Raw genomic sequence first — 27916 nt, forward strand, 5'->3', positions numbered from 1 at the left:
CGCCCCTGACCTCTTAGCCCTGGTCCTTGTGACCCCAGACCCTGCTACTGACCCCATGACCCCATAACTGACCTCTTGGCCCTAGATCCTGTGACCCCAGACCCTGCCACTGACCGCTGAGCCCCGGTCTTTGTCACCCCACGCCCTGCCACTGACCCCTTGGCCCTAGACCCTACGATCCCACGCCCTGCCACTGACCCCAGACCCTGCCACTGACCCCGTGACCCCATAACTGACCCCTTGGCCCTAGACCCTGCGACCCCACGCCCTGCCACTGACCTCTCAGCCCTGGTCCCTGTGACCCCACACCTAATACTGTGACCCCCTAAACCCTGCGACCCCACACCTGGTCCTCTAACCCCATAACTGACCCCTCGGCTATATACCCCGCGACCCCAGACCCTGCCCCATGACTGAGCCCGCGCACGACTCCCCCCGCCCGCAAGGGCGGCTCCACGCCCCGCCCACCGGCCGCTCTCTACCCCGCTCGGCAACTCGATGGTGTTGGCCCCGCCGCTCTGCACCCGGAGACCCGGAAGTGGGCTGCCGGAAGCGAGCGCAGGCTTCCTGTTGCTAAGCAGCCGCGGCTTCCGGCATGGGCCCGAGTGGGGCGCGGGCGGCGGCGGGCGGCGGGCGGCGGTCCCGGAGCGGTGCGAGCCAGGTGCAGGGCACGAACGACAGCAGCGTGGCCAGCAAATGCTCCGCCGCCGCCCGCGGCTACGTGCAGGACGGCTTCCTGCGCTGCTTCGTGAGCAAGGCGCGCCGCCGGGCCCCGCTCGTCCACCGGTGAGGCCTGGCGCCCCTCCCCGGGGGCAGGTTCGCCACTCGTGCGACGAGCAGTGCGTGGAGCGGCGCGAGGCTCTGGGGGCTGTGTGGCAGGGCAGGGCTCTGTCCTGCGGAGCTGAGTCCCCATCTTGTTGGGCAGGGGTTACTACGTGCGGGCCCAGGCCGTGGATGGCTGCGTGCGCCGGTTCCTGCTGCAGAGCCGCGGCTGCCCCCGGAGACAGGTGAGCTCGGGGGGACGGGACGGGGACGGGGACGGCACGGGGGCACTTCTGAGCGGTGCGTGCCCCGTCGTGTGCCCGGGAAGGATGAACGAACGAATGCTCTATGAATACCCCGGGGGCCGCTGGAGCGGATAACGTGTCTCCCGTTCCTCTGCTGCAGATCCTCTCTCTGGGGGCTGGCTTCGACTCCCTGTATTTCCGCCTCAAGTCTGCGGGTCTCCTGAGCCGCGCCGTGGTGTACGAGGTGGATTTCCCAAGCGTGGTGTCCCGGAAAGCTGCTCTGATCGGGGGCACGAAGGATTTGGCAACGGTGGTGGGAGGAGCTGGAGGTCGGGAGTCAGGTATGATGTTTCTGGCATCGCATCGCATGCAGAGGTGTGGCTCGGAGGTCGCCACAGCATGCACCGACGCTTGATGTGGTCCGCGGTGACCCTACGTGCCTGCCCCTGTGGCGTGGAGGGAGACACTATTCTGGGCCGAGAGTGAGCTGCAAAATCTAGAACTTTGTTAAGAACGTCTCTAATCTTCTGACCGTGAAGGGTGCTGATGAGAGACTCCCCGAGCAGCTCTGTATGCCTGGCTCTGCAGACAGCTTGGGCTGAGCAAGGGGCAACTCGGCAGGGTTTCAGTTCTGCGGTGGGTAGGACTGAAGCATCGTCGCTGTAACTTGTTTTGCATCTGATCCCCCGGGTGCTTGACCTGAAACAGAGTCTGGGAGTCGTCTCCCTGGGGCTGAGGCAAATGTAGGTTGTGCATGCTCGGTGCCTTCACAAATGCTTCTTGCCTGTCCACTGTAGTTTGTTCAGGGATGGAGATGCCTGCAGGAGGCTCCCCATTTCGTCCCCTGTGTTGTCAGCAGGTGCATTGGTGTAATGCTGGTTGTCTGTGGGATGGCTGCTCCCTCGCTTGTTTTGTTGCCAGTGTGGAGTCAGCATCGTGACAAGGGTATTTCAACTGTTTTCCCCCAGGAGCCATGAGCTTTGTTGGAGAAGATTATAAATTACTGGGAGTAGACCTGTCTGAGCTGTCTCAGTTAGAGAAAGCCCTGGAAGAAGCGGGACTGGACAGTGGGGTCCCCACCATGTTCCTGGCAGAAGTGGTGCTCACCTACATGGAGAACAGCAGGTTGGTTGGGTTGTCCTCCCCTTAATTCGCTAGGTCTCTGCTCAGCGCGCCTGTCAGAAAAGTAAGACCTTTGGTATTGCTGTCGTGGGGCTGTGAGGATGGGTCTGGTGCCTGCTTCAGCACGGGCTGGAGCCACTGTCCTGTTTGCTGCTCTCACGTGCATCTCTGACAGGTCGGACGCTTTAATCCGGTGGGCGGCACAGCACTTCTGCCAGGCGCAGTTTGTGCTCTATGAGCAGATGCACCCTGAGGACCCCTTTGGGCACATCATGCAGCAGCACTTCAGCCGGTTGAACTCAGCACTTCATGGCCTTGCTCAGTACCCGGATCGCGAGGCGCAGCGGAGGCGCTTCCTCCAGCAGGTAGGTGCTTACAGCTGGGGCAATGTGCAGTCTGTGCGAGACGGGAAAGAGCAGGACTTCTGAGGGCCTGGAGACTTCAGGCAGGCTGGAACTGACACGGCCCTCTGTGCAGCTGCATTCCCACATCCAGTCTCTGGAAGCCCTCTCCCTTTCCCTGGAACCGCTCTTCATGCCAAAGCTAGTATTCTGCTGGTAACGTGGACATGTGTCCGTCTGAGGGTGCTAGCACCCTGGGACCTTCTGGCTGGGCTGCAGCAAGGGTGGGACCCTATACTCCATCCAGTGGCACCTCGGGAGGGGCACTGGTGCCATATGGAACACGCCAGCCTGTAGAGATGCCCTCGCCGGGGAGAAGGGGCTGTCAGTGTTTGACTTGGCCAGTGATACAGGCTCCTGGCTGTGGTCCTGTCCTTGGGGGAGTGACATTTTCTGGGGAATGTGGGTCTCTGTTTCAGGGGTGGACCGAGTGCTTCATTGCAGATATGAACCAGTTCTACACCCTCTGTATTCCAGCAGAGGAGCGGCAGAGAGTGCAGGCTCTGGAGCCCTTTGATGAATACGAGGTAACTCTGCTCTTCCCTTCCTTACACCAGGCATATGGCTCGGTGCCTGCAGCCATGGGGCTGCACGAATGTGGTTATAGTTTCATGTGAGGGAACCTGGGAAGTGGAGAGCCAGTTAACTTGGAGTTGATATGAAGTGTTGGGGGAGATGGGGGCAGCAAGGGGTTGAAGCCCTGTTGTGGATGGGCAGCATAACTGATTTCCACTGCAGAGGGCTGGGCTTCCTCCACTCTCAGCAGAAAGGGGACCAACAAGCTGGGAGAGCATTAAAAAGACCGCTCTGTTCTCGTGGGTATTTCCTGCTCTGCCAATTCTGATTTGTTCTCTGCAAACTTCAGAACAAGCAGGACTTCTGGTTTTGTTGTCTGGGAGGCTGCACATAACTGTGTCTCCCATATTGTAAATAAAGATGCTCAAGAGTACATTCTTGTAGGGCACAAGTAGATGATGAATTGCCCTTTCCAGCTGCTGTTAGAGACCTGTTGGTTAGCTAGTTTTTAAACCACTTAATGTGGACTACAGTGACTTTTGTATAATGCTGGGAGATCTGTTCTAACTACTGTACATGGAACTGAGAATGTGGGCTGAAATATGCTGACAAATTAACAAGGGTTTGGGAACGTGCTGCAAGAATGAGTCTAGGTTTGGGAAGGCCGGGTCAGAGTCTGTGCAGCCTGGCTCCCTGCCTCCACAAGTGCTACCTCAGATGCCTCTAAGGATTGATTGAACATGTTAAGAGCTGAGGCACCTGGGAAGAGCCCCTCTGGGTGCTCCGTGACAGCCAGCCAAGCCCAGCCAGTGCCCGGCAGCATCAAGGGGAGACAGTTAGCTAGTTTTTAAACCACTTAATGTAGACTACAGTGACTTTTGTATAATGCTGGGAGATCTGTTCTAACTACTGAACGTGGAACTGAGAAATGCTGACAAATTGGCAAGGGTTTGGGAACGTGCTGCAAGAATGAGTCTAGGTTTGCACATGGGCCTCAGAGCTTGGAGTGAAGATGCTGTCTATTGAGCTTCAGGAAGGGACAGTTACTAGAGAGCTCGGTCTGCTCTACAAGTGTTCACTTGAGGAGAAGATTTCTCATTGTAAGCACTTGATTGTAAGGCAGGGGGGAAACGAGAGCCAGTGGTTGAAAACTGAAGTGCAATAAATTCAAAGGAAAAACGCAGTCCACGTGTGTACAGCTGAGGAGAATTAAACACTGAACAGCTTGGCTGGTGATGTGGTGGAGTCTCCCTCATTTGCTGTCTTCAAGGCAAAAGACCCACACCAGCTCAGTTGGAAATTGCTGAGAAAGGTGCTCATGAGCCTAAGTTGTGCAGGATGTCAGACTGATACTGTTATACTCCCTTCTGTGCCTGTGTTTCAGTGGCTGGCCGTCACCTCTTTGCACTGTTGGCTGCACTGGCCCATTACATAGGCAGAGCCAGGCCCAGTCCCCGGAGGGGGCAGTGCAGGTATGACTGCTGCTGCGCACTTCCTGAGGGTAACTGCTGTCTCCACTTCCAAGTGGCTCTGAGCCCAAACCTGAGCCACCACGCTTGCGCAGCAGCAGCTGCAAGGTGCTGGCCTTTGAAACAGGGCTGGAGGGAGCCTGCTCTGAGCACTGCTGGCTGCTGCAGGATCACTTAGAAGGGGCTGGAGTTTAATCCTACTCCCTCCCCACTGTAGGACAGTGCCTCTGTCTCTCCTACCCCTGGCTACTCCCAGGCACTCAGTTTGTCTCTCTTGGCTTGCTGCAGGAATGGCACCTGAAATGTTCCCATTATTTTATCCTGGTTGCCTCAAAGGGGATGGAGCTTACCTGGACTTCTATGTTATCCAGCCTGGCAGGTAAATATGAACTGGCTCCCACTGTGACCCTCCCAGGACCTAGCAGAAGCCTCAAAAAGACCTCCTGTGGCTTAACCTCTCTGCAGAAGAAGCACATAAGATACTACTATCTGAACATGCCTCTTCATCTTTCCTGCTGGTGATGGATTCACAATCTGCTAGTGCTTTGGATGGCGGTGCCTTGCTTCTAATAGCTCTGAATTGAGAGCTTTTCATTCCTTCAGGCTGTTGTGCCTTGTCACAGCCAGGATGTCTCTAGGGGCTTTTATTTTATCCAGAGAAGTACAAGAGAAGCCAAAACAAGTTCCTCCAAACTAGACACTGGATTATTGGGATATAAGCAATCAGGTAACATGGCCCAGAGCAGCTATATACAGCAGAGAATACAGACATAGGGTGGCAAGGTCTCAGGGCCTGCAGAATCTGTCCTCAGGTTTAAGGCAGGTTCCAGACTCCCACCCCTCTGCCTTTGTGTGGGGGTTTTCTACAACTCAGATTCATATTTCTGTATTCACGCCCATTCCTCTGAGATGAGGATCTCTTGGCCAATTCAGTAGGGATCAGGGAAACTGAGTCCAGGTCTGTAACCATTGTTCTAGGATCGCTTTATTAGCATTGGGTGTGAACCCTGACTTGTGCATTTCAACTTCCTTAAACTGTCCCTTGCAATCCGCTTCTCTTGCCTGCTAATTGTTGTGATTGAGACTGAACTGCTCCTAGTGTCGTGTCTAGGAGGAGGAATGTAGTGACACACCCAGCACAGCCAAAAGAGCTGAAGGGTGTTCAGGACCCCCCAGCAGTCTGGTCATTGTCCCCCCTCTACCTCTTTCTGTGGTTCTCTGGTTGGGGCTGCAGCCAGAAGCTCCAGTTCTTTCTCTTCCTGCTTACTGGGGGCCACTCTAAACACTGTCCTTCCAATTTCCCCGCACAGACTAGGTCATTCTTTTCCTTGTGTTCAGTAAGGCTCTTGCCTCCCACTCCTCGGAGCAGTGTCTTGCCATCCCGTGGCATCCAAAGCCACGCGCAGTTTGTTCTTTCTTACAGCCTTTCCTAGAGGAGTTGCTGTGTGCCCAGTATTTTGTTTTAGTAACTTGTTTTAATATTCCTGTTGCTTTGTGCTTGCCCTGAAGAACATCCCATCAAAGCAATATGCCTGGACCTGGGGCAGGTGGTGTTGAGGTTTTGCAGTGTCCTTAGTTTCTGTGGGCATCACTCTGCAACTTTCGATGGTCCCCAAAGAAAATTGTTCTCCCTCACAGACAGGCTTTACTTGTATTGCCAACAGTCTCATTTTGCCAGACAAGTGGGAGGGTCTCAGCGATGGCCCTTGACTGGGATCTTCAGGGGGTCATAGATTCATGCCAGGTCCCAGCCACTGACGACTTTGAAGGGGAGGATGGAGGTCTGGAACCTGATGTGCCCTGGGAAGCCCACGTGTGAGTAGAAGCAGGTGAGGGGCAGAAGAGTTCCCAAGGAGAGAGTCTGCAGCAGACAGATTTTCCTCTGCTCTGAAGGGTTCACACTTGGGCACATTTCAAGCCTGTTCTTACTGGGTGTGTGTAGTGTGTCGATGTACTCTTGTTGGATGTGTGTAGAGGCTGAATGCAGCCAGTGGGGGGAAAAAAATGATCTGTTTTAGAATCTGCAAAGGGAGTGTGCAATGGCAAGTGTACAGTTCCCTATCACTGTGTGCTGGATGCATATCTCAAGCCATTCTAGCACATTCCTTTGGGACCTGCTGCTTTTCCAGTGAGACAGCAGCATCTTGACTTCTACTCTTAACCAAGCCCAGGGAACTTAGGCCTGAGGTCAGCCATACACACACCTAAAGGAAGTTCACATTCTAGACCAGGCACAATCTCTGGAGTCAGGCCAGTGCAGGGGATTGCCTCAGCCTCATTGACAGGTGACCTCCTGTCAATGGAGAGAGGGCAGATATCCATTCTCATCCTCCTAGCGTCTTTTCAGCACTTCACCCTGCTGATCACAGCTGCTACGACCAATGTGTCCAGAGCAGATTTACGCTTGCTTGTTGTGCATTCAATTTGTATGCCACCCTTCCTGGCAGAGGATCAGGGCAGCTTGCAGTCAGAGAACAGAAAACCTTCTAAAACAGGAGAATAGCAAGAGAAGAAAGCAGCTGAAAAGGAAACCAGAATGTCAATGTGAAACAGAGGCCCTAAACAGTATCTCATCCAGCTTTGTTTGCTAATACCCACGTGAATAGGAAGGTCTTGCAGTGTTTCCTGGAGACGTCCATGCTTGGACGGTGGCCTTGAGGAGGGTTCCAAAGCTGAGGAGTGTGCGGGCCGGGCCCCGATCCCCCCTCGTCGCCACGCGCGGTGGTGATTCCGATCCCATGCTGGCCGCCACGGGCAAGCCGGGGGCGAACCGGGGTCGTACCGGACCCGTCTCCGGTGCACGCGGGGTGGGAGAGACCGCGGGATGGTCTTGTGCACGGTTTTGTGCATGCGAATTAGAATTAGTCACGGAGGCGTAACGGTTGATTGAAAAGATTGTTTACTTACACCCAAAGATGGTATTGGTGTAGGCTGGATAAGTTTCCAGGCACAGCTCCCGCTTGAAGCCTCGTTGGAGGACTCTGACAAAACAATTGCTCCCACGGAGTTTGCTAGGCTCCGCGGGTCCGAAGTTACAGGAAAGGGATACGTCTAGGATTGCGCTCGGCGACGGGGAGAGGCGAGAAGCGAAAGCTCCGTAGGCTCGGTTCTATTGCCTCTGCCTGCTTAGGGGAGACGTGCCGGGTCCGCGAGGGTCCACAGCGCTTGGAGATCTTCACACAGAATATCTCTCTCCTCCCTCCTCCGGTTTTCTTGGAGTCCTCATCCAACTTGGGCGGAAACCACACAAGCCTTTTGTACAGCTAGCAAGCCAATCGCTAGCTGCCACGTGTGCCTAAATTAGAAGTCGGCCAATAACATGGCGTGGACTCTAATACAAATGACGGGAACTTCTTTGCAGCGAGCATCACTACGATGCAAAAGAAATGCACACTGCAAAGAAGCTACAATTCGGCGGGAAATCCCCCGTTGCACCAGAGCTCTCTCTCGCAGCAGAGAACTCTACCGTGCAAAGCAAGCGACAAAATGGCGGGAAATAATTTAGTGGTGCCAAAGCGCACACACAAACAAAAAATCACAACTTTGGGTTGTGACAAGGAGTAACTTCTGGAAATGACCTCCCACAAGTTTGCCAAGCAGACTTGGTGTATGGATATTACTTGCAGAGGGTTGCTTTTGACTGACCTTAAGGATTGTGATGGGGTGCAAGGGAGAAGGTGGGCCCTTAGGTTTGTGGAGCCCAAACTGTTTAGGGCCTTATTGGTCAAAACCAGCACTTTGAGTTGTGCCCAGAGAGCTACTGGAAGCCAGCACAGACACCGAAGGACTGGAGTGATGCGCTTCTGATGACTCACTGGCCACGGCCACATTCTGTACCAGCTGCATCTTTTGGCAGCCTTCAAGGGCAGTCCTATGTAGAGCATGTTATACTAGTGTAGCCTTGAGATTTACAAAGGCCTGGATGACTGTGTCCAGATCTAAATCTGATAGGAAGGGTCACAGCCTTCTCACCACATGGAGCTGGTGAAAAGTGCTCTAGCCATCATTGCCACTTGAAGATCCAGGTGCAGCAGAGGATCCAGGAGCATCCCAAGGGAAGCTGACCTCCATCAATGGCGGGTGTGCCAGTGCCTCCTCTGTCAAGTTCATCAAATCCCCAGCTGCAGCCAGGCACTGAGAGAGGACTGAGACTCCAGGGCCAGGGTCAAATGAGAAAGAGAGGCAGAGTTGGTTGTCATCAGCATTCTGATGGGCCCCCACTCCAGAGCTCTCCAGGCTCGCCCAGTGGTGTATACATTGAACAGGAGGGGCACTTGCCCAGGTAAGGTACCAAGTGGATATATAATGGATTAAGTGACTGCGGCATTGATGCCTGCACAGTTGGATGGGTAAAAATTAGCTGATGGGGTGCACCCAGAGAGTAGTGGTGGACGGGTTGTACTCAACCTGGCGAGATGTGAGCAGTGGGGTACCCCAGGGCTCGGTCCTCAGATCCGCACTGTTTAACATCTTCATCAGCGACTTGGACGAGGGGGTGGAAAGCACGCTGTCCAAGTTCGCTGATGACACTAAGATGTGGGGTGAGGTGGACATGCTTGAAGGGAGAGAGAGGCTGCAACTAGATTTAGACAGACTACAAAAGTGGGCAGATGAGAATAGGATGGGGTTCAGTGTAGACAAATGCAGGGTGCTGCACCTCGGGAGAAGAAATCCACAGCACACATACAGGCTGGGCAGTTCCCTTCTTGAAAGCACAGAGGCGGAAAGGGATCTTGGAGTCATTATTGACTCCAAAATGAACATGAGCCGCCAATGCCAGACTGTAGCCAGCAAGGCTGGCCATACCTTGTCATGCATCTAAAGGTGCATCTCAAGCCGGTCCAGAGAGGTGATCCTCCCCCTCTAAGCGACTTTGGTCAGGCTGCAGTTGGAGTACTGCATCCACTACTGGGCGCCACACTTCAGGAGGGATGTGGCCAGCCTGGAGGGGGGTTCAGAGGTGGGCCACCTGCTTGGTGAGAGGGCACAGGACAGGCCCTACGAGGAGAGAGGGAGGGACCTGAACTTGTTCAGCCTCAGCAAGCGGAGGCTGAGGGGGGACCTGGTGGCTGCCTACAAGCTCATCAGGGGGGATCAACAGCAAATAGGCAGAGCCCTTTTCTGCCCAGCACCACCTGGGGTGACGAGGAACAATGGTCATAAGCTGATGGAGAATAGGTTTAGGCTGGAGATCAGAAGGCAATATTTTACAGTTAGGGTGGCCAAAATCTGGAGCCAGCTTCCAAGGGAGGTGGTCCTTGCCCCTACCTTGGGCATATTCAAGAGGAGGTTGGACGATCACCTGTCTGGGGTCTTGTGAACCCAGCATCCATTCCTGCCTGTGGCAGGGGGTCAGGCGAGGTGATCTGTTCAGGTCCCTCCTAACCCTAGCTACTAGGATACTATGATAATAAGCACTTGCCCACCACCCTCTGGAAAGAGCAGAACCAATTTAGAGTCGCCCTGCTAATACCCACCAGATCATGTAAAAACTTTATTGGCTTCTCATGTATCAAAGCCCACTGAAAGATGCAGGAAGATCAGTAGGACAGTTTCCCCTGTTGGTCTCCAGGGGAAGATCATTAACCAGAGCCGTCCATGGCATCCTCTGTGCTATCCAGGACGAAAACCAGACTGACAAGGAGACTGGTGGCATGGAGATGTGCCTGAAGCTGTCAGGCAACCATCCATTTAGTGACCTTCCCCAAAAAGGAGGGAGGTTGGAGACAGAACGCTAACTGGCTGAAGAGCCAGCCTTTAGCTATAGTTTGTTGAGTAGGTGCCTGTGCAGGGAGCGCTGCTGTCTTTTAAGCATGGTTTGGGATTTGACAGTTAGCATCCACACATGTAGGACATTGCTGGGTTCTCACAGCAGTTGTTATAATCTATCTGACAGCTGCTGCTTAGAGCTGTGAAGTACTTAGCACCGGGGACAGCATTTGTTGTCTGTTTGCCAGAAATTTGCATTTAGCCTCTGGTCAGTTATGTAGCAACATGATGGCAAAGTTCAGCATCAAGAAATGCAAAGTAATATTAGCACATTGGAGAGGAAATCTTAACCTCATAAAGAGTACGAACAGTATCTGATTAGCTGCATCAGTTCTGGAAGGGGACTTGGACATCTTTATGGACAGCTAGCTAGAGACCTCTGCTCACTTTCTAGCTTGAGTCAAGAAAACAAGCAAGCTGTTAGGATTCACAAGGTGGTGAATGATGCAGAGACCTTGTCATGTTTTTATAGAAATGGTGGTGGGCATCAATCGTTACAGCCTGCAGGCTGGACTCACCCATGGAACTGTTCCCTCTGGCCCACTGGTAGTCTGGCATGCTGCTAGGAGTTGGGGGTCATGGTGTGCTGCAGAATTTGAGGTGCCTGGGCTCCTGTACACATGGCCATCCATGGCAACTCCTTGGACCCCCACTGCAGGTGCTGCTGGGTTTGTGGATCCAGCCTGGGATCCAGCACACTTTAAGCAAGGAAACCTGGTAATAAAAGCTTCCATAACATGAGCCTCTGCTGGAGAAAAGGGAAAGTAATGCTGTCCATGCTGCGGGGTGGAGCAGTGCTGGGAGCATGTGGGGTGCCTGGCTGCTGGTGGTGGATGGTCTTTCCCCCAGCAGAGGCTCATGCTGCAGAAGCTGCTATGGGCTCAGTAGGAGCCTCTCCCCTGGCACTTGGAGCTCAGCTCTGCTGTATTTCTGGGTGCTGGGGCAGAGGGTCCTCTGAATCATCCAGGGGCTGCTGGCCAGGATCAGGACCTCAGCTGACCTGTCTTGCATTGCTGGCTGCCCACCCAGCTCAGTTTGAGAAGCAAGGGAAGGGGTGCTGGGCAGTCTGGCTCAGCCAGCAGCACTGATGGAGTTCTGTACCTATGGGATAAAAAGGCAACCACGATGTTTTGTTCCCCCTCCCAGTTTTCCCTGAGGAAGTGCTGTACTTACTGGTATTTTCAAAGAAAGATCTCTCTTTTCTTTCTTCCCCCGCCGCCTTTTTCATTCTGTCTTTCAAAACGATGAGATGGCCTCATTCTGGAGGGCTGTCTCCAGTGGTGTCCCCCAGGGATCGGTGCTTGGACCCATGCTCTTTTAATATATTCATTAATGACTTGGATGACGGAGTGAAGAGTTCAGTGATTAAGTTTGCGGATGACATCAAACTGTGGGGAAACATGGGCACATTGGAGGATAGGGTCAGGATCCAGGACAACCTTGACAGACTGGAAGCATGGGCGGAGTGAAATTGGATGAAGTTTAACAGGGGTATGTGCAAGGTCCTTCACCTGGGTGGGAAGGACCCTCACCATAACTACATGATGGGTGATGGTCTACTTGCTGTCCCAACATCTGAATGAGACCTGGGGGTCATGATCGAATAGAAGATAAATATGAGCCAGCATTGTGATGAGGTCGCCAGGAAGGCAAATCAAACTCTGGTGTGCATCAGCCAATGTGTGACCAATACATCCAGGGACGTACTCCTCTCTATTCAGTGTTGGTGAGGCTTCAGCTGAAGTATTGTGTCCAGTTCTGGGCACTGCACTTCAAGGAGAATATGGGTAAGTTTGAGAGGGTACAAAGAATGGCCACCCATATGGTCAAGGGCATGGAGGATAGGTCCTATGGGGAGAGACTCCAGGAACTGGGCCTGTTCAGTCTGAGTAAGCAAAGGCTGAGAGGTGACTTGATAGCCGCCTACAAGTACGTCAGAGGTGAACACCAGGATCTAGGGGAGCAACTCTTCAGAAAGGCACCCCAAAGGAGGACAAGGACCAGTGGGCATAAGCTAATAGAAACTAAATTCAGGCTAGACATAAGAAAAATATTTTTCTCTGTAAGGATCACCAGAATCTGGAACGTGCTCCCAGCAGAGATGGTGCGGTCGAGGTGTTTGAGAGGAGGCTGGACAGGCACCTTGTCGAGCTCATCTGAGCCCAATAACTTCCTGCCCATGGGAGGGGACTGGACTTGATGATCTGACAGGTCCCTTCTGGTTCTACAGTTCTATGAAAAACCAGGCGTGTATGTTATGCAGGCTGTGCTGTATGTCAGAAGATAAGCTACATCAGAGGACATTCAGAGAAGAGCAGCAAAACTGATTAGGGGTCTGGAATAACTTGTATGAAGAGAGATTGAGAAGACAGGGCTGGTTCACTTTGGAAGGAAGATAAGTAGGAGACAATGGAGAGGTAACAGGATACGAATAAGCAGCTTCTGCAAGCCTGAAATTCTTTTAAATCGGGGCTCTCTAGCTGGTGCACATGGGCTGCATGTGGCCCCTGGGCTCCTGGTCTGAATGCCACCCCCACTGCTGCCATTGCTGGAGTCTCTGGGCTCAGTCTCCCTCCTCTGGCTTTTACCTTGTCATAAAATCATAGAAAATGAGGGTGGGAAGGGACCTCAGGAGGTCACATCTAGTCCAACCCCCTGCTCAAAGCAGATCCAGCCCCAGCTCCATCATCCCAGCCAAGGCTTTGTCTAACTGAGTCTTAACATCCTTCAAGGATGGAGCTTCTGTCACCTCTCTAGGTAACTTGTTCCAGTGTTTTACTACCCTCCTGGTGAGAAAATTTTTCCTAAAAGCTAGCCTAAACATCCCTTGCTGCACCTTGAGCTCATTGCTTCTTGTTCTGGCATCTGCCTGCACTGAGAACAGCCCAGCTCCATCCTCTTTTGAAACCCCCTTCAGGTAGTTGAATGCTGCTATTAAATCCCCCCTCAGTCTTCTCTTCTCCAGTCTAAGTAAGCCCAGTTCCTTCAGCCTCTCCTCACCAGTCATGTGCCCCAGCCCCCTCACCGTTTTTGTTGCCCTCCACTGGACTCTTTCCAATTTGTCCACATCCTTTCTGTAGTTGGGGTCCCAACAGTGAACACAGTACTCCGGATATGGTGTCACCAGGGCTGAATAGAGGGGAATAATCACTTCCTTTGACCTGCTGGCAGCGCTCCTACCAATGCAGCTCAGGATGCTGCTAGCTTTGGGAACAAGGGCGCACTGCTGGCTCCTGTTCAGCTTTTTGTCCCCTGTCATCCCCAGGTCCTTTTCTGCAGAGCTGCTACCCAGCCAGTCACCCCCAGTCTGTCCCAGTACATGGGATTGTTCTGTCCTAAGTGCAGGACTTTGCAATTGTCCTTGTTGAACCTCATGAGATTTCTTTTGGTCCAATCCTCCAATTTGTCTAGGTCACTCTGAATCCTAGCCCCACCTTCCATCCTGTCTACTACTCCTCCCAGCTTGGTGTCATCTGGGCATGGGGCGGGATGGCCAAGAAAGCCTGTGGCCTGGGGACTCACAGAGGTCCTGGAGTCTGTATGATGCAGGAATACAGCACAGTGGGTGGAGGTGCTGGTATGGTGTGGTGGAGGGCGACCCTTGTATGACATGGCAGGGGTGCACGTGTGCTGAGCCAGAGGGGCATGCTGACATGTGGCCCCTACCCACTCAGAAGCTGAACTGCCATGTTTTAAACAAATCACTCGTGTTAGGAGACATCAGATCTGGGGCTGCCTCTCTAACTTGTATTCAGCCCCTTGCACAGAGTTACAAGTCAAGGATGGCATACCAGTGTGTATACAGGCCCTGGCCTCAGCCAGGGTGGGGGTGCCTGGTGGTAATGGAATGAATACCTCTTCATTCAGGGTTTGGTTCTCTTGTCACTGCTCAGAGCCTGGCTGTGTGCCTTGTGCCCTGCATGGTGCTCAAGCCCTGCCTCGCATACAAAATGAACAACTTCCTTGTCGGCTTTTTCCAGGCGCTCATTGCAGCAGGGTCTGACTCCTCCACAACCAGGGCTGAACGTAGCTCCACAACCCCTCTGCGTCCTGATTTTCACTATTCTACAGACAGGCAACTTGGAGTCAGGCAAGATCTGGGCAAGAAGTGTGTTGCTGCAGTCCTGTGTGTCACGCTACTTCAGTTGTTTTGAATGGGCAAAACAACTAATTATATATACATATGTGTATTTATACATACATATTATACATTTGTTTCTCTTAATTACTTGGAAACAACTAAACCATCTTTTCCCCTGAGGTTTTCAAAACATTTCAGCCTGGGGGAAAATCCGGCACAGGAAATTTCAGACCAAGCAACTGAAAAGATCTTATAGTGGGATGTTGGGTATCTGTAAATATAGGGGGTGCTTTCAGCTTTGCATCTAATAGTGAATGATCTAGAAAAGGTAGGCAGGGAGTGTCTGTTCTTCTTGCTTTGTAAGGCAGCAGATTCAAAACTGATCATTTTTCGCACAGTGTGTAGTTAAATGCTGTGAAACTTAATGCCAAAGGCTATAGCTGAGGCCAAGGGCCTAACAGTAGGTAAAGAAAAGTGAGATGCTTGCATAACCAGGAAGATTCAGCTAGGACAGTTCATCAGTGAGCTTTGGAAGAGAGATTGAACCTCGTGCTTCAGGGTATTAGGCCAGTCTCTGAAAGATGAGACTTGATGTAAAGAGCACATTATCCCACGCCCACTTGCTTCCAGAGCATCTGGTGCAGGCCGTGCATGGAGACCGGATTCTGGGCTGAGGGCTGGTGGAGACAGTTCAGTCTGGCGGTGTCTGTGTGCAAGCCCAGTTCTGTGTCCAGATTTCTGCTCATTCGTAGGTCAATAACTGTGGAGCCAGAAAGGAAGCTTTAGCTCATCTTGCCTGGTCCTGCATAATGCCAGCCAGAGACTGTCACCTGTTACCCCTGCCCTGAGCCAAATAGCTTGTTTGCCTAGTATCTTCCTTCTGAAAAGACACCCAGCTGCCAAGTGATAGATTTACCCCTTGGCTCTGAGTTTGTTCCTGCCATTAATTAGCCTTGCTGTTCAGAAAGATGTGCCTTGTTTCTAATTTTACTTTGACTCCAGCTTCCAGCCACTAGTGCTTGCTCTGCCTTTCTTTGCTAACTTAGAGGGTTCTTTAGTCACCAGACCTTTCCCCCCATGAGGTACTTCTACCCTGCAGCCAAGGTGCCTTTCAGTAATTTCTTGATAAGCTGAACCAGTTTGCCTTTTGCTTTGGGTTGTCTGCGTCTTGGTTCTTGTTTGAGTAGGATCTGGGGCACACTGCAAAGAAACCCCGAGAGCCTTAGAGTCTTCCTCTTTTCAATTGCAGCTTCTGCTCCTGACAATGCCCCTGCCACCACTGGGAGCATCCGTGCCTCTGTGTGCGTGATTGATTCCGAAGCCGCGGGCCTGAGGAGGTTTGCTCACCGCTCTGTGCTAATCGGACCACATCTAGTCCTTACCACTGGTGGCTTTGGAGAGCAGGATGGACGGCACTGTCGCCTGAGAGAGCTCCACCTCCTAGTCAGGCATAAGCACAGCTGGCGAGCAGGCTGCGTGAGAGTGGAAGAGCCCAGCAGTGCTTGGGGTGAGTTCTTCCCTTGGGATGGGGTATACACAGGAATCCATGTGACACCGGTGCAGCAGTGATGGAAACTGGAGCGGACTGAAGCCTCTGGTGTGATAACCGTCAGAATGCCCTGGTTGGGAGCAGTCCAGTTCCTGGGCTTTTCTCTCTCTACAGGTGGGCGGTTGTACCACACTGTGACTCGTCTCTCCGAGAGCCGGGCCCTGGTAATGGGAGGGCGAATGTCCCCCACCAGCACAGCGTTGGGGGCGCTGTGGCTAGAGTTCCACAAATCCTCAAGTGCCTCGGACCCAGACAGCATCGTGGTGCAGTTCAAGAGGCTGCAGCTAGCTGAGGACCCGGTCTCACAGCGCTGGAGACATACCACAACTGAGGTGACATGCCAAGGTAAGGAGACCTGGAGAGGGTTTTCCCCAGTGACGGGGATGCTATTGAGGCCCAACGTGGTAATTTAGTCTTGCCTAGCTTCCCAAGTAATGCTGGCTACTGAATTCCACCTAGATGTGTCTGCTTTGTATTCCTGCATCTCAAACAGTAAATTCTGGTTGAGCTGGAGACCACGTTTTAGAACGAGATGCACGATCCTGAACCCAGAAGATAGAGAAGCCTCCATTTCCCTGGGAAATCTGTTCGAGGGGTTGGTCATCCTTGCTGTTTGGACATAGGTGCCTCTTATAGGCCAGGATTTTCTGAGATAGCTTTTATTGGACCAGCTGTACAGTTGGGAGAGCTGTTTGACACATGTTTGGGGCATCTGGATTTTAACATCCAGCCATTGGATCTTATTATGCCTTTGTCCACAGATGAGGGACGGGTTGTCTGTATTCAGAATTATACCCAAGTAATCAAATAACCTCTCTGGTCTTATTTTAGATAAATTAAACAGATTGAGCTCTAAGTCCCTCGCTGCAAGGCCCTTCTCAGACTCGAAGTCATTTCTGTGGCTTTTCTCTGCACCTCCCGAATTTTTCAACATCCTTTTCTAAATGTAGACACCAGAACTGGATGCAAGTATTCCAATAACTGGCCAGCTGGTGCTGCAACCAGATGTAAAACTACTTCCATACTCCTACTCACTAATCCTTTGTTTATACACCCGAGGATCACATTCGTGTTCTTTGCCACCACGCTGTATGGAGAGTTTATACCGAGTTGTTTGTTCGTCGTGATCCCCGTTCCCTTAGGGACTCGCTGCTTCCCCAGACAGTTCCCCATTCCGTGGCTATGGCCTGCGTTTTGTTTTTTGTCTTTTGTTTCATGGCCTTGTATGTGGCTATGTTAACACAGATTTTATCAACCCATCCAGATTCCTCTGTGCGAGTGCCCTGTCCTCCTTGTTACTAACCTCTCCTGCCCTGCAAATGGTATCAATAGTGAGGTGTGTTTACTTCCAGGCCACTAATTAGCCTGTGTATCAGGGCTAGGGTACACCCCTCAGGACACCCTCGTTCCATGACAGTTCTCTGTTGATCTTTACTTCTGAGATTTGTCAGCCCGCCTGTGTTCCGCTTAACTTGTGCTTCCTCCTGTTACGTAGCGCTAACTTTGTGAGCAGACTTGTGATGTGCCAAGTGAAACACTACAGCAGTCTGATTGCTACGCTGATATCATTGTCTGAGAAGTAAACGATAATCTCATCATCAGGCTGAATTGGGTTTGTCTGACCAGACCCAGTTTCTATGAAACTGTTTTGAGTGGTTTTAATTGGGGTTGACATCTTTTAAATCGGCTTTTCCGTGAGTGTTTCTAGGACCGAAGTTAGACTGGTTTGTAGCAGCTCAGATCATCTCTCTTTTACTTGTAATGCTACTGGCACAATCCTGGCTTTTTTCCACTCTCCCAAACCTTCCCATGTGTCACAGGATTTGTTACAAGTCAGCTTCAGTGTCTTGGAGAACTTCTTGTTCAAGTTGTCTTATGTCCTGGAGTGAAAATTGTGCAGAGTTAAAGCTGCTTCGTTTTCATTGTTAGTTGCTGTTAACATTCTTGCTAGTTATTGATGACATTAAAAATCATTTCCACATCGCTGCAAAATATGTAGGCATTGTCCAGCTGCTTTTCCCCAAACGCAACAGACAAAACTTGTTGAATGTTTCTGTCTTTTCTGCCTAGTGGTTAATAATCTCATGATCCTAGTTTAGGTATTCAAGCTGTGCTTCTGCCAGGATTTCACTGGTGCCAGATATGTAGAAGTAATTCCTTCTAGTTTTCCTTATCCATTGTCTGCATTTCCTAACTGCTGATCTGTAGTCATGGCTCTTTCTTTTCCAGTTTTCTGTTTTATTATTTACATATTCATTTTCATTGCCTCTTTCATCTTCTCTTAACCAAAATGCATCTCTTGCTCACAGAAGCAGTCTTTTATGTCTGCAGAGTTGCTGGTTAGTTTGGGGTTGCGGGGGGGAGAAGGGATTCTAATAAGCACTTTTTGACTATTCTTAATTGTTATTTATATTTTTAGGTTTAATATTTTTGTTCCGCTTGGGTTTGCTCATGATTGCTTTCAGCTTTGGGAGCTGTGGAACAGTGTGCTAAGTAATAGCTCCCTGGGGCAGAGGTATTTTAATGCTGTTTCCATTTTTCAGGATTTGGGGTTTTTTTAACAAACATCTGTAAATCGCTGATATTTTCTCTGAGCTTTCCATGCCAATAAAGTGTTTTGAAGTGAGAGGTGAAACTACTTCCCCAGTTCAGTAGGGAGTTGGTGGCAGGACTGGGGTTAGGACCCAGTGTTTGGGAGCAACCTGTCCCACCTTGCAGCTTTCTGAGAGACCAGCACAGCTCCGAAGCCATTGCAAACTCATTGTGCAGGGAGGGAGCAAAAAGCATGCTGGTCGATATGGGTCTGCCCTAGCAGCTGCTATTCAGTGACCCAGGCAGGAGGTCTTTTGTCATGCTCCAGGTCCTAGCTCTTCACCTGATTGTGTGTCTTTCTAGGCCAGAAATACTTGTTTATCTACGGGGGCTGTTCTGCTGTGTGGCCTGTGCTGGGGGACTGGTATTTCCTGCATGTGGAGGAGCTCTCCTACACGCAGGTAAGTGCCCAAGGAGGAATCAAGCCTTGAACTGTGGCTGGGGCTAGAGAGCCCAGCACCCAGAGCCCATTTAAGACAGCAATCTTGTGACCTGAAGCAAGCATCCTGCATGTGGAGATGGGTACTGTCTGTCCCTGCTATGCTTCTGTGTGTCCCTGCCATGCTTCAGCCACTGAATCAGGGGGATTGACAGTGGTTTGGTTCATGGCACCTCCACCTAGTGAAATGCAGAGCTCGGAGTTGGGTGCCAGCAGCTTGTCTGGGGTGTGCGGAAGAATGGGACAAAAAAGCCAGCGTGCTGAGCAGGGAGGCCTGAAAACACGCCCTCTTAAAAGAGAGAGAGGCCACGCTCTGGGCTGCAGGGACACCTTCCACCATTGGGTTGCAGCTGTGAGCTCTTCTGGATGTGGTGGTGCTGTTTCCCTCTTAATGACGAGGTTGGTGGAAGACTGCAGGGACCTGGCTTCAGTCCCACTGCTGCCCCAGGTGAATTCCCACCTCCCAGGGGAGTGCCCTGGCCAGCAATTCCCCTCGCTGGCATGAAGCAATGGAGCACTCACTGGGCCAGAGAGAGGGGGAAGGAGTCAATCTGCTGCAGAGCCTGGGGGTTGGCTGCTCCCCGGGGAATGGGGAGATGCCAGGTAACCTGCTACTTCATTTTTAAATATCCCCTTGTAAATGGCCGGGGTCCCAGGGGAGCGCTGTGACCAGCAGGCCGGGGAGTGGAGCACATGCATTATCTGCCTCACAAAGTGGTGTGGGGCCTTTATTTGAAAAAGTTTCTCTCTGATGAATGCTTTCTAGTTACTGGACCAGAAAGTACTCCATCATCCTTGCATGATTTCACTTCCCACCGAACCAGAACAGGCTTTTGCCCAGAGCTGTCCTCACTCTTGATTGTGGTATCACAGCTTCTTGGTCAGCTGATAAATACCATCTCTCTCTCTTGATTCTCGTTCACATTTTTGTGTCTAAATTTTCCCTCTGATAGATTCTGTTCAAAATTTTCCCCACCTGTGGAAAAGCAGTGTGTCTAAATAACTACATTAGATATTTGGAGGCTGTGGTTTGCTCTTTGCCCATACTGAATGGAAGTGGGTGGGAGCACTGGTTCCTAGCCTCCCAGCAGCTTCCAGTCTAGCTAGTAGTTCCTCTTGATCCATCGCAACGAGATCCCAGTAGGTCACCTGGTGTCTGCATTTCTCCTGGAAATCTCAGCTCAGGGTAGGAACAGGGATCCATTAGGCTGGGGGTGTCTGAGGGAGCTGGACCTGATGGCCCCTTCCCATGCTGGCCTGGGCAGCATGTGTACTGTGTCGGTGCCTTCCAACTTCTTTCCCTCAGCGAGGCAGGCAGGATGGGGGTGGCCAAGCTCCACAGTCTGGGGCAGAGCTTCTAGTGGGGGCCAAGGGGACTTTACAACTTCTCCTGCCCCAGGACATGAATCCCCCCCTTGGAAAGAGCCAAGGGCAGGGCAGACCTGGGCTAAGCTGCATCTCACACTGCTGAGCTAGCCTCACCATCCTGCTGCGGAAAGGGAACTGAGGCAACCCTGCCCAGATTGGCCCACAGAGGAAGCTGCACAGGCTTTCACAGCCAGCCAAAGTCCTTGAGCAAGTATCTGAGTGGGGGAAGCAAGACATCAGCCCTTCCCCTTTTTTCTCAGTCTGCTTTCCTTCCAGAAGCTGGCAGAGGCCAAGCCATAGCAAACACCTTAGAGAGGGAAACGGCTGTGGGAACAAAGCCCCCAGAAACAAACACAGCCCTGGGCTCTGGCTGGGAATTGGAAAGACAGGCTGAGCTGACCCATTTGTCTATAAAATCCACTTCCAGTGGTGGGGCAACCCCAGCAGCCCGTGGCTCACAGCTCTTGCTTGCCCCTGCAAGGAGGCTGAAGGACTCACTGCAACAGCCCCCACAGACTGCAGTACAAGGGAGACTGTGTCCTAACACAAAAAGAACAGACCCCAGGTAACCTAGTGGGATCTCACTGCCGCGGATCAAGATGGACTGCTTGTTAGACTAGAAGCTGCCGAGTGGCTAGGAACAAGTGCTCTCACCCAGTTCCATTCAGTATGGACGAAGAGCAAACAGCATCCAGATACCTGTAGCTGGGGACAGTCTTGGCTGGGGCATGTGGCTGCCCGGTGTCACTGTGCCCCTGCAGAAAGAGGCTAGCTGTCCTTGTGAGAGCAAGGGGACCAAATAAGAAACTGCACCAAAGGCCACAGGCCACCTAACTACGAGAGCATACTGACTGCAGGGCCAGCATCACTAGACTGTGTGCAAGGGTCCCAGCTGCCCTGGACAAGCTGTAGATCACCCCCATGCTTCAAATTTTGAGGGCTGTCACAGCCCCCCCCCATTATGTCTCATTTGCCTTGGACCTACCGATTCCTGCCTCAGGTTGGACCTTTAGGTTCAACTGCCATCATCTGCCCCTTTTTCTCCCCCAAGACAAGAATTTTTGTGCTTTTACCTGTCGTCCCTCGTGGGATTAGCTCACTGTGAAGTTTTCAGAGCTTCCTCGCAGTCCTCCTTCCACTGCTTCCTAAAAACCCCTTTTCCATGGGACGTACAAGAGACTGGATCACGGGTAGGCTGCTGCCAAGCTGGAAGAGCCCTGCATGTGCTGGCCAGTGTTACCTTGCTCCCTGGCACTGCATCATCCACTTGTCTCTTTTGGTCTCCTCTTGTCTGACATATTGACTGTGAGACTTCTGGGACAGGGACCAGAGACCAGCCCCAGGGGCTTCTGATCTCTTACCCCAGGCAGCACAAGGGCAACTCAGATACCAACAATACAGTCTCCCAAGCCAAATTCCTCCTGATGCCACCATTTTCCTTTCAGCAGCTTGGCCAGGCTGCTAAGAAGCTCTTGCGCTCAGTACGGAACTGGTAGTCTGTTGCAGACCCCTGCCAGCATCCTCGGCTTTTCATTTAGCACCGGGGCTCACTCGTGTTCAGGAATCTGTGGCTCTGAATTGGCAACAGTCCAAAAGGGACAATGGTGTCTTTAACACAGAGGTGGGTGTAAGGATAAACAGGTGTGTCACTGCCCTGAGCATGTGAAAGTAAGAAGCTTTCAGTCTGTATGATGCTCAGGTATTGCAGCATTGGGACCCAGTCAGTGCCAGTGCAGTAAGATGGAAACTTTCCTCCAGCACAGCCACCTCCAAAGAACCAGACATTGACTCTGCCCTGGAACGGTTTCTCCTGGCCTGACCTGCTTATGCTTCCCTCTGTGCTGCCCTCACGGTGGTACAGGGGCAGGGTCATGCCCTTCAGGGGGTGAGAGGAAGATGAGAATTTGGGAGTGGAGCGCTTTCCTTGCAGAGCTCAGCCTGTGGCATTGTGCTTTCCCAGGTTCCGGTCCAGGGGGTGGCCCCGGACGGCCGTCATTCCCACAGTGCCTGTGCCTGGGCCGGGGGAGCACTCATCGCAGGAGGTTTGGGAGCAGCTGAACAGCCGTTGGGGTCAGTGCTCTTCCTGAGACCGACAGAGAGTGGCTTTCAGTGGCAGACATTGGAGACATGTCCTCCTCTTGTCCCCAGGTGGGTGGACATCCTTCAGGACAATGTGCTGGTGGCCTTCACGTGGTTCCCTCAGCCCCAGGCATCCCATTTCTGTGTTTTGCTCGCAGGTATTCACACACTGCTCACGTGCATGACGGGAAGCTCCTGCTGGTGGGGGGAGTGTGGCTTCTTGCTCCGTCGGTGCCTGGTGTGGCTGTCGTTGACCTGATCACAGGTGCCAGCGTGGAGTACCGGATTGACGTGGTAAGTGCAGAAAAAGGCCTCTGCAGGGGACTCTGCTCTGGGTAGAGAGAAGGCATCCCCTGAGCTGTGCTGACCACTTGTGCATCTGCCCCCTAAGCAAAGAGCAGAGGCAAGTTATGACCGGAGCAGATGCCTCTGCATCTACCAGGAGAGCTCTGTCCCTGCTGTGCTTCAGCCTGGCCCCAAGACTTGGGGGTTTTGGCAGAGGGGAGTTCTAGGGAGCTAGGCCTTGGAGTGGCTGAAGTGTAGGAGCTGCCATAGCTTTGACTGAGGAGAGAAACCATGTTGGGCAAGGCAACAGTAAGCCTGGGCTTAGCAGAAGCCATGGTCTGGGACCCAGCGTGTGACACATTAAGTACCGGCAGCAGAGAGGGGCCTGCAGCTGAGCCAGGCTAGGGGAGGCTCATGCTGGAAAAGCTGCTTTGTGGGGAAGGTTGCTGGCCTCCCGAAATGAGCTCCCTCTCCTCCACGGCATCTGCCCACGAGGGTACTCTTGATGACATAACTGCCATGATCAGAGTCTGTTACTAGTGGGGCTGTTGCTGTTCAAGAGTCCAGTGCACCCTTCCCCTCCGGCCCTCCAGGCCAGGAAGGGAAGAGTGACCCCAGCAGCAATTCAGTTCCTCGTTGCTGCCCAGAGTAGCTAATGCGCTGGTAGTACCAGCTCAGCACGCCTGCCCCTGGCAGATGCAGCAGTGCTGTCCGTGGCAGTTTCAGTCTCTGTCCCTGAAGGCCAGTCACTATTAGCCCTATGGGTAGTTTTAGGTAAGGAGACAGGGGTGAGGACAGCAGCTCCTGGTGCCTCAATGAGGAGGGGCTCCCGATTGCCTGGTCCGCCTCCAGGGTGTGGGCAGATGCGACGGTCATGAGGCATTCAGTTCAGAGACTGACAGATGTAACATGCGTTAGTCTCTGTGGCAGTACAGTCTGTTCTTCAACTGTTTCTCGTTGCTGGGACTTAGGGCACATCCCAGTCACTGTTAGCATCTCCAGCAGTCAGCAGTGCACATAGGAGTAACAGCAAAGATCTCTGCCACAAGCAAAATGCTCTACCCTTCAGCAAGCAGCTGCGGTCCTAACCACTCGCAGATAGAAGTAGGTCTTATGTGCCTCCCATCTGACTTAGTAGGCTCTTGCCTATAGAAGTGTATGGCTCTGAGCCAGTTAGTCTCCAAGTGCCTTTCTTTCTCCTTGTCCCTTTGTAATACTGCCAGTTTGCACCTCAGACCTTCTCGCGTGTGGCTGATGTCAGTGTGAACCCTAGAGCGCACATTAGTCCCCACTGGCAGGTAGCTTGGTAAAGCACGTCACAGGGCACTGTCTTTTTCCATTGTGGGTGCTGTTTTCCTGTTGTCACCTAGTGCAGTTCAGAGAAACATGGGCTCAGGAGGGGTGGGGGCTCCCTGGGACCCTGTGTAATGTATGGGATGGCAGTTCCCAGCTCACCCCACTGTACTTGGACAAGGATGAATTGACAGATGTGCTACTCTGCTGAAGTATGCAACCGCCCAGGTGTTACTCGGCAGTGCCACAGCAGCGCCCCTGTGGGAGGGGTGTGTTGAGGGTCAATCAGTTGAAAGGGAACAGACTACCTAGGATATTGTGGAGTCTTTTACGAGAGGTCACATATGCATTTGGCTGGGATAGGTTTGTCAGGGACAGTCCTGTCCTGAGCAGGAGTTTGGAGATGTGGGCTCCCTGCTAGTCCAGCTGATCTTGGATTCTGTGTACCATTAGGGGAGAACAGCTCATTAGCAAATTCTTTGACCCAAAGTGTGAATGACTCTTGAAGGGCTCTGTTGTACACCAGCTCCAGCGGAGATGGGATGTCTCAGAGCTGACCTTCAACCCAGGGAAAGTGAGAAGTTCCATGTTTTTGCTCCCAAGGAGGGTGAGTCTGGGGCCCGAGTCTGATGCTTTTCTATTACTATGGACCAGCAATCTAGAGTGTCTCCCGCCACCTCCATGGGTTCCTGTGGTCATCACGGGAAGGAGAAGAGGTCAGTGTGCCTGCCTGTCACAGAATCAGAGAAGTAGAGGCTGGAAGGGACCTCCAGAGGTCATCTAGTTCAGTGGTTTTCAACCTTTCCATTTCCAGACCCCTAAAAAATTTTGCATGAAGGTGCAGACACCTTTGCAATGTAAGTGTGGGCGTTCACATACTTTTCATTGATCATAGTCACCTTTCACAGACCCCTTAGATATAGTCTGTGCCCCGCACCGGGCTCTGAAAAACCACTGCTGTAGTCCAGCCCTCTTTCTGGGGCAGGATCAGCCCTGTCCAAACCATCCCATACAATCCATAATCTAAACTCTACATAAGACGTCCTGCAGCTCTGACACAACACAGACCTAGCACCCTCACTTGCCACAGGTAAAGCAGGGGAACCAGGGCAACCAATATCCCGCTTCTATGAAATGTTGTTAGGATGTTTGTGCCAGAATTGGTATAGCCATCAGAGCTTTTTGAAACCACTGTACTTGTCAAACCAGCAGCAGATTTGCTTTGTGTATGCTGGGAGCAGTTCCCCAAGATCAGGGCTTAGTGCTGTGTGGATCCATTGTCCCTATAGCTGCTAGCTTTGATGCTGTGTCCAACATCAGCATAAGCAAGCTGCTTGCCCAGCTCCGAGCTGTTCTTTTACGGAGAATATCATCCTCCACTAGCCAGACACAGTTCAGAGTGGAATTGTTTTTCCTCCAGGGATTATCCATTATGAACCAGCTATAGCAGGGGGCTGCACTTGATGGCCCAAGGCTTCCTTTCCTGTCCTGTCCCATGTCCCTTTTCCTCCTAGGCTGCTCCACAGCATCTTGTTAGTGATTAGATTACAAATAAACTGATTAGATTAGTAATCTCCAGCTATATTGGACTACTTGCTGTCTCTCTCAGCCTTCAGGACTGCCAGGCAGGTCACTCCAAGCATACTCGGGACCAACAGCTGCTCACGACAGCCAAGTGAACACTACTCTGTTTTCATGCCCTAGTGCTCCATAGCTTCTGAAGGGGTTAGCACATGCATTTGCACATACTGCAGAAACGTTTTCTTGGGATCTGAACCTGGCGTTGGCCTTGCTGATGGCTCCATCATCGTGAGCCCGTGCAGTCAGGCTGGTTAGGCCAGTAGGCAGTATTTGAGGGAGAATCACCCCTGCAGGCCGTATCAACTCCCAATGCAGGCAGGCCAGGGCTGTTGGAGGCTGTCACCCAGAGTCTGCCCCAGTGCAGTTTGGGATCTGCATGTGGGGCAGCTTGTTCATCTACCAGGTTTGAGATTCCCCAGGAAGGCAGGGCAGCTGCTTCCTGGGAGTGACTGCAGCTTTTTAGACACTCGCTGTAGTGCCCTGGGTAGGGGCACAGGGAAGAGGACATGCTAGCCCAGTGGATGTCACTAGCAAAACCTACCAGAGTGCTGGGCATGGGGCGCCTGTTCCTCATGGGTGGGTCCACAGGTGTGGGATGCCTCAAAGTGCCAGGTGAGCCGGCCTCTGCCCTTGAGTGCTGCAGTCTGTGTTCCCAGTGGATCTCAGCGCCGTGGCTGAGCCCCCACCCCCACGTGCCCAGGTTGCACTCGGCCTCAGACCAGCTGCCCTGGAGCAGGCAGCTCCATGCCCACCGCCGGGCTCAGGGCTCACTTGTTCTCTTCCAGGAGGCCGTGGAGTGGCCGTTGCTGCTGCACAACCACAGCAGCGTCCTGCTGCCTGACGAGAAGGAGCTGCTGCTCATTGGTGGTGGAGGGAACTGTTTCTCCTTTGGGACCCATCTCAACCCCCAGCCTGTCTGCTTGGACCTCTGTGACATCCTGACCAGCTGAGCTGCTGCTGGGACACTGCCTGGGACAACCAGTGCTGCGCTGTGGAAGGGGCCATCAGCTTCCTCGGGGAGCCCAGGGCATCGGGCCTGGGCACAGGGTGATGGTTGTGCTGTGCACCCACGTGCCTGGACTTCCTGCATGGCTTCTGTCCGTGTGATGGTGCCAGATGCTGAATTGCCCACACAGTACTTTAGTGAAGGGAGAGGGCTGTGCCCATGTGCAGCAGGCCACCGTGAGCCCAGGGCAGGAGCAAGAGCGGGGGTGGAAGCCTTGCTATGGGCAGCACCAGACCACCCTGAGCTCGTGCTCCATCCGTGTCCTGGGACCAGACTTGGTGACAGCAGGGACAGTGCAGGTGACGTGAAGCCAGGAGCGTTTCTGGAGAAGTGCTTGCATCAGGCTTGTGTTGCTGCCGCACCGGTCAGCGGGGCAGGGGCCAGGCCCCTTCCCAGGCGCTGACTGATGAACTTGTTCAATTACAGTGTTCCTGCCCCCCATGCACTGACTGTGTGAGGCCCATTTGTCCCGTCCCACTGCCTGCCAACTGCGCACATGGTGGGCCTATACCGACGCTGTCCTCGGCCGCCCTGGAATTGACATCAGATGTTCTGGCGCCTTCCACCCGGCTCGCAGTCCAGCAGCTGTTAACCCCTTTCAGCAGAGTCCTGGCCAGCCCTTGGGCCTGTGTGAAGGCTGGGCTCCCCTGGGTGGCAGAGCGCTGTGGAGCCAGGGCTGTGGGGACCAGGGCGATGCCTGGCAGCACTTAACCCTGAACTGGCCCCTGGGGTGTGGGGTCACGGCATGCTCTGCGGCTGGGCAGCACCTTCTGCTTGGGCATCTGGTTCAGGCTCCCAGGCCTCATCCTCTCCCATCTGCTCGTATCCACCTTGCCCTGGTGCAGCGCTCTGTTGAGGCTGCAGTGTAGCGCTGGGAGCGGGATAGGGTTCCCGCATCCCTCGCCAGACTCTCGTCTGCGGGGAGCGTGTCCTTGGGCTCCCTGTGTTGCCACCTGCCTGATCCAGGAGCCTGCGCAGCTGGGGCCGTGCTGTTTGACATCGCACCCTGACGCCCCACCTTCAGCCCTGTTACCTGTGCGGGCCGGGAGCGATCCGGGGCCCTTTTTCGCGCCGCAGGCTGTGGCCAGCAGCCCGGACACGCTGGGTTGGAGAAAGCAGGCAACACGCTAGAATTAGGCACAGACGCGTAATGGTTGATTCAAGATTGTTTACTTACACCGTAGATGGTCGCGGTGTAGGCTGGACAGTTTTCCAGGTAAAGCTCCGCTTAAATCCCTATGGTTAAGGACTCGGACAAAACTGACTCGCACGAAGCTGTCGAGGCTCCGTGGAACGTTTTGCGCGCGGGGAAAGGGTACGTCGAGGATTGCACTCGGCGACGGGGAGAGGCGAGAGGCT

General features: G+C 52.9%; 1 protein-coding gene across 1 annotated transcript; it reads left to right on the plus strand.

The window, feature by feature from the left end:
• On the plus strand, positions 1 to 27002 carry LCMT2 (leucine carboxyl methyltransferase 2). The gene is made up of 13 exons (XM_019490630.2): positions 1 to 786; positions 926 to 1007; positions 1168 to 1348; positions 1976 to 2132; positions 2305 to 2494; positions 2950 to 3057; positions 4804 to 4894; positions 15615 to 15872; positions 16029 to 16259; positions 18810 to 18907; positions 22274 to 22461; positions 22551 to 22686; positions 26337 to 27002. The coding sequence occupies exons 1-13, from the start codon at positions 596 to 598 to the stop codon at positions 26499 to 26501; spliced, it is 2076 nt and encodes a 691-aa protein (XP_019346175.1). The 5' UTR covers positions 1 to 595; the 3' UTR covers positions 26502 to 27002.
• The last annotated feature ends 914 nt before the right edge of the window (positions 27003 to 27916 follow it).

The sequence above is a fragment of the Alligator mississippiensis genome, chromosome 1 (genome assembly GCF_030867095.1).
Source record: "Alligator mississippiensis isolate rAllMis1 chromosome 1, rAllMis1, whole genome shotgun sequence".
NCBI lineage: Eukaryota > Metazoa > Chordata > Crocodylia > Alligatoridae > Alligator > Alligator mississippiensis.

Excerpts from the sequence above, each read along its gene's own strand:
- LCMT2 (XM_019490630.2), top strand. The coding sequence starts at position 596 with ATGGGCCCGAGTGGGGCGCGGGCGGCGGCGGGCGGCGGGCGGCGGTCC. Across the intron at positions 787-925 it reads CGGGCCCCGCTCGTCCACCG|GGGTTACTACGTGCGGGCCC; the intron begins GTGAGGCCTGGC and ends CTTGTTGGGCAG. Across the intron at positions 2,133-2,304 it reads ACCTACATGGAGAACAGCAG|GTCGGACGCTTTAATCCGGT; the intron begins GTTGGTTGGGTT and ends CATCTCTGACAG.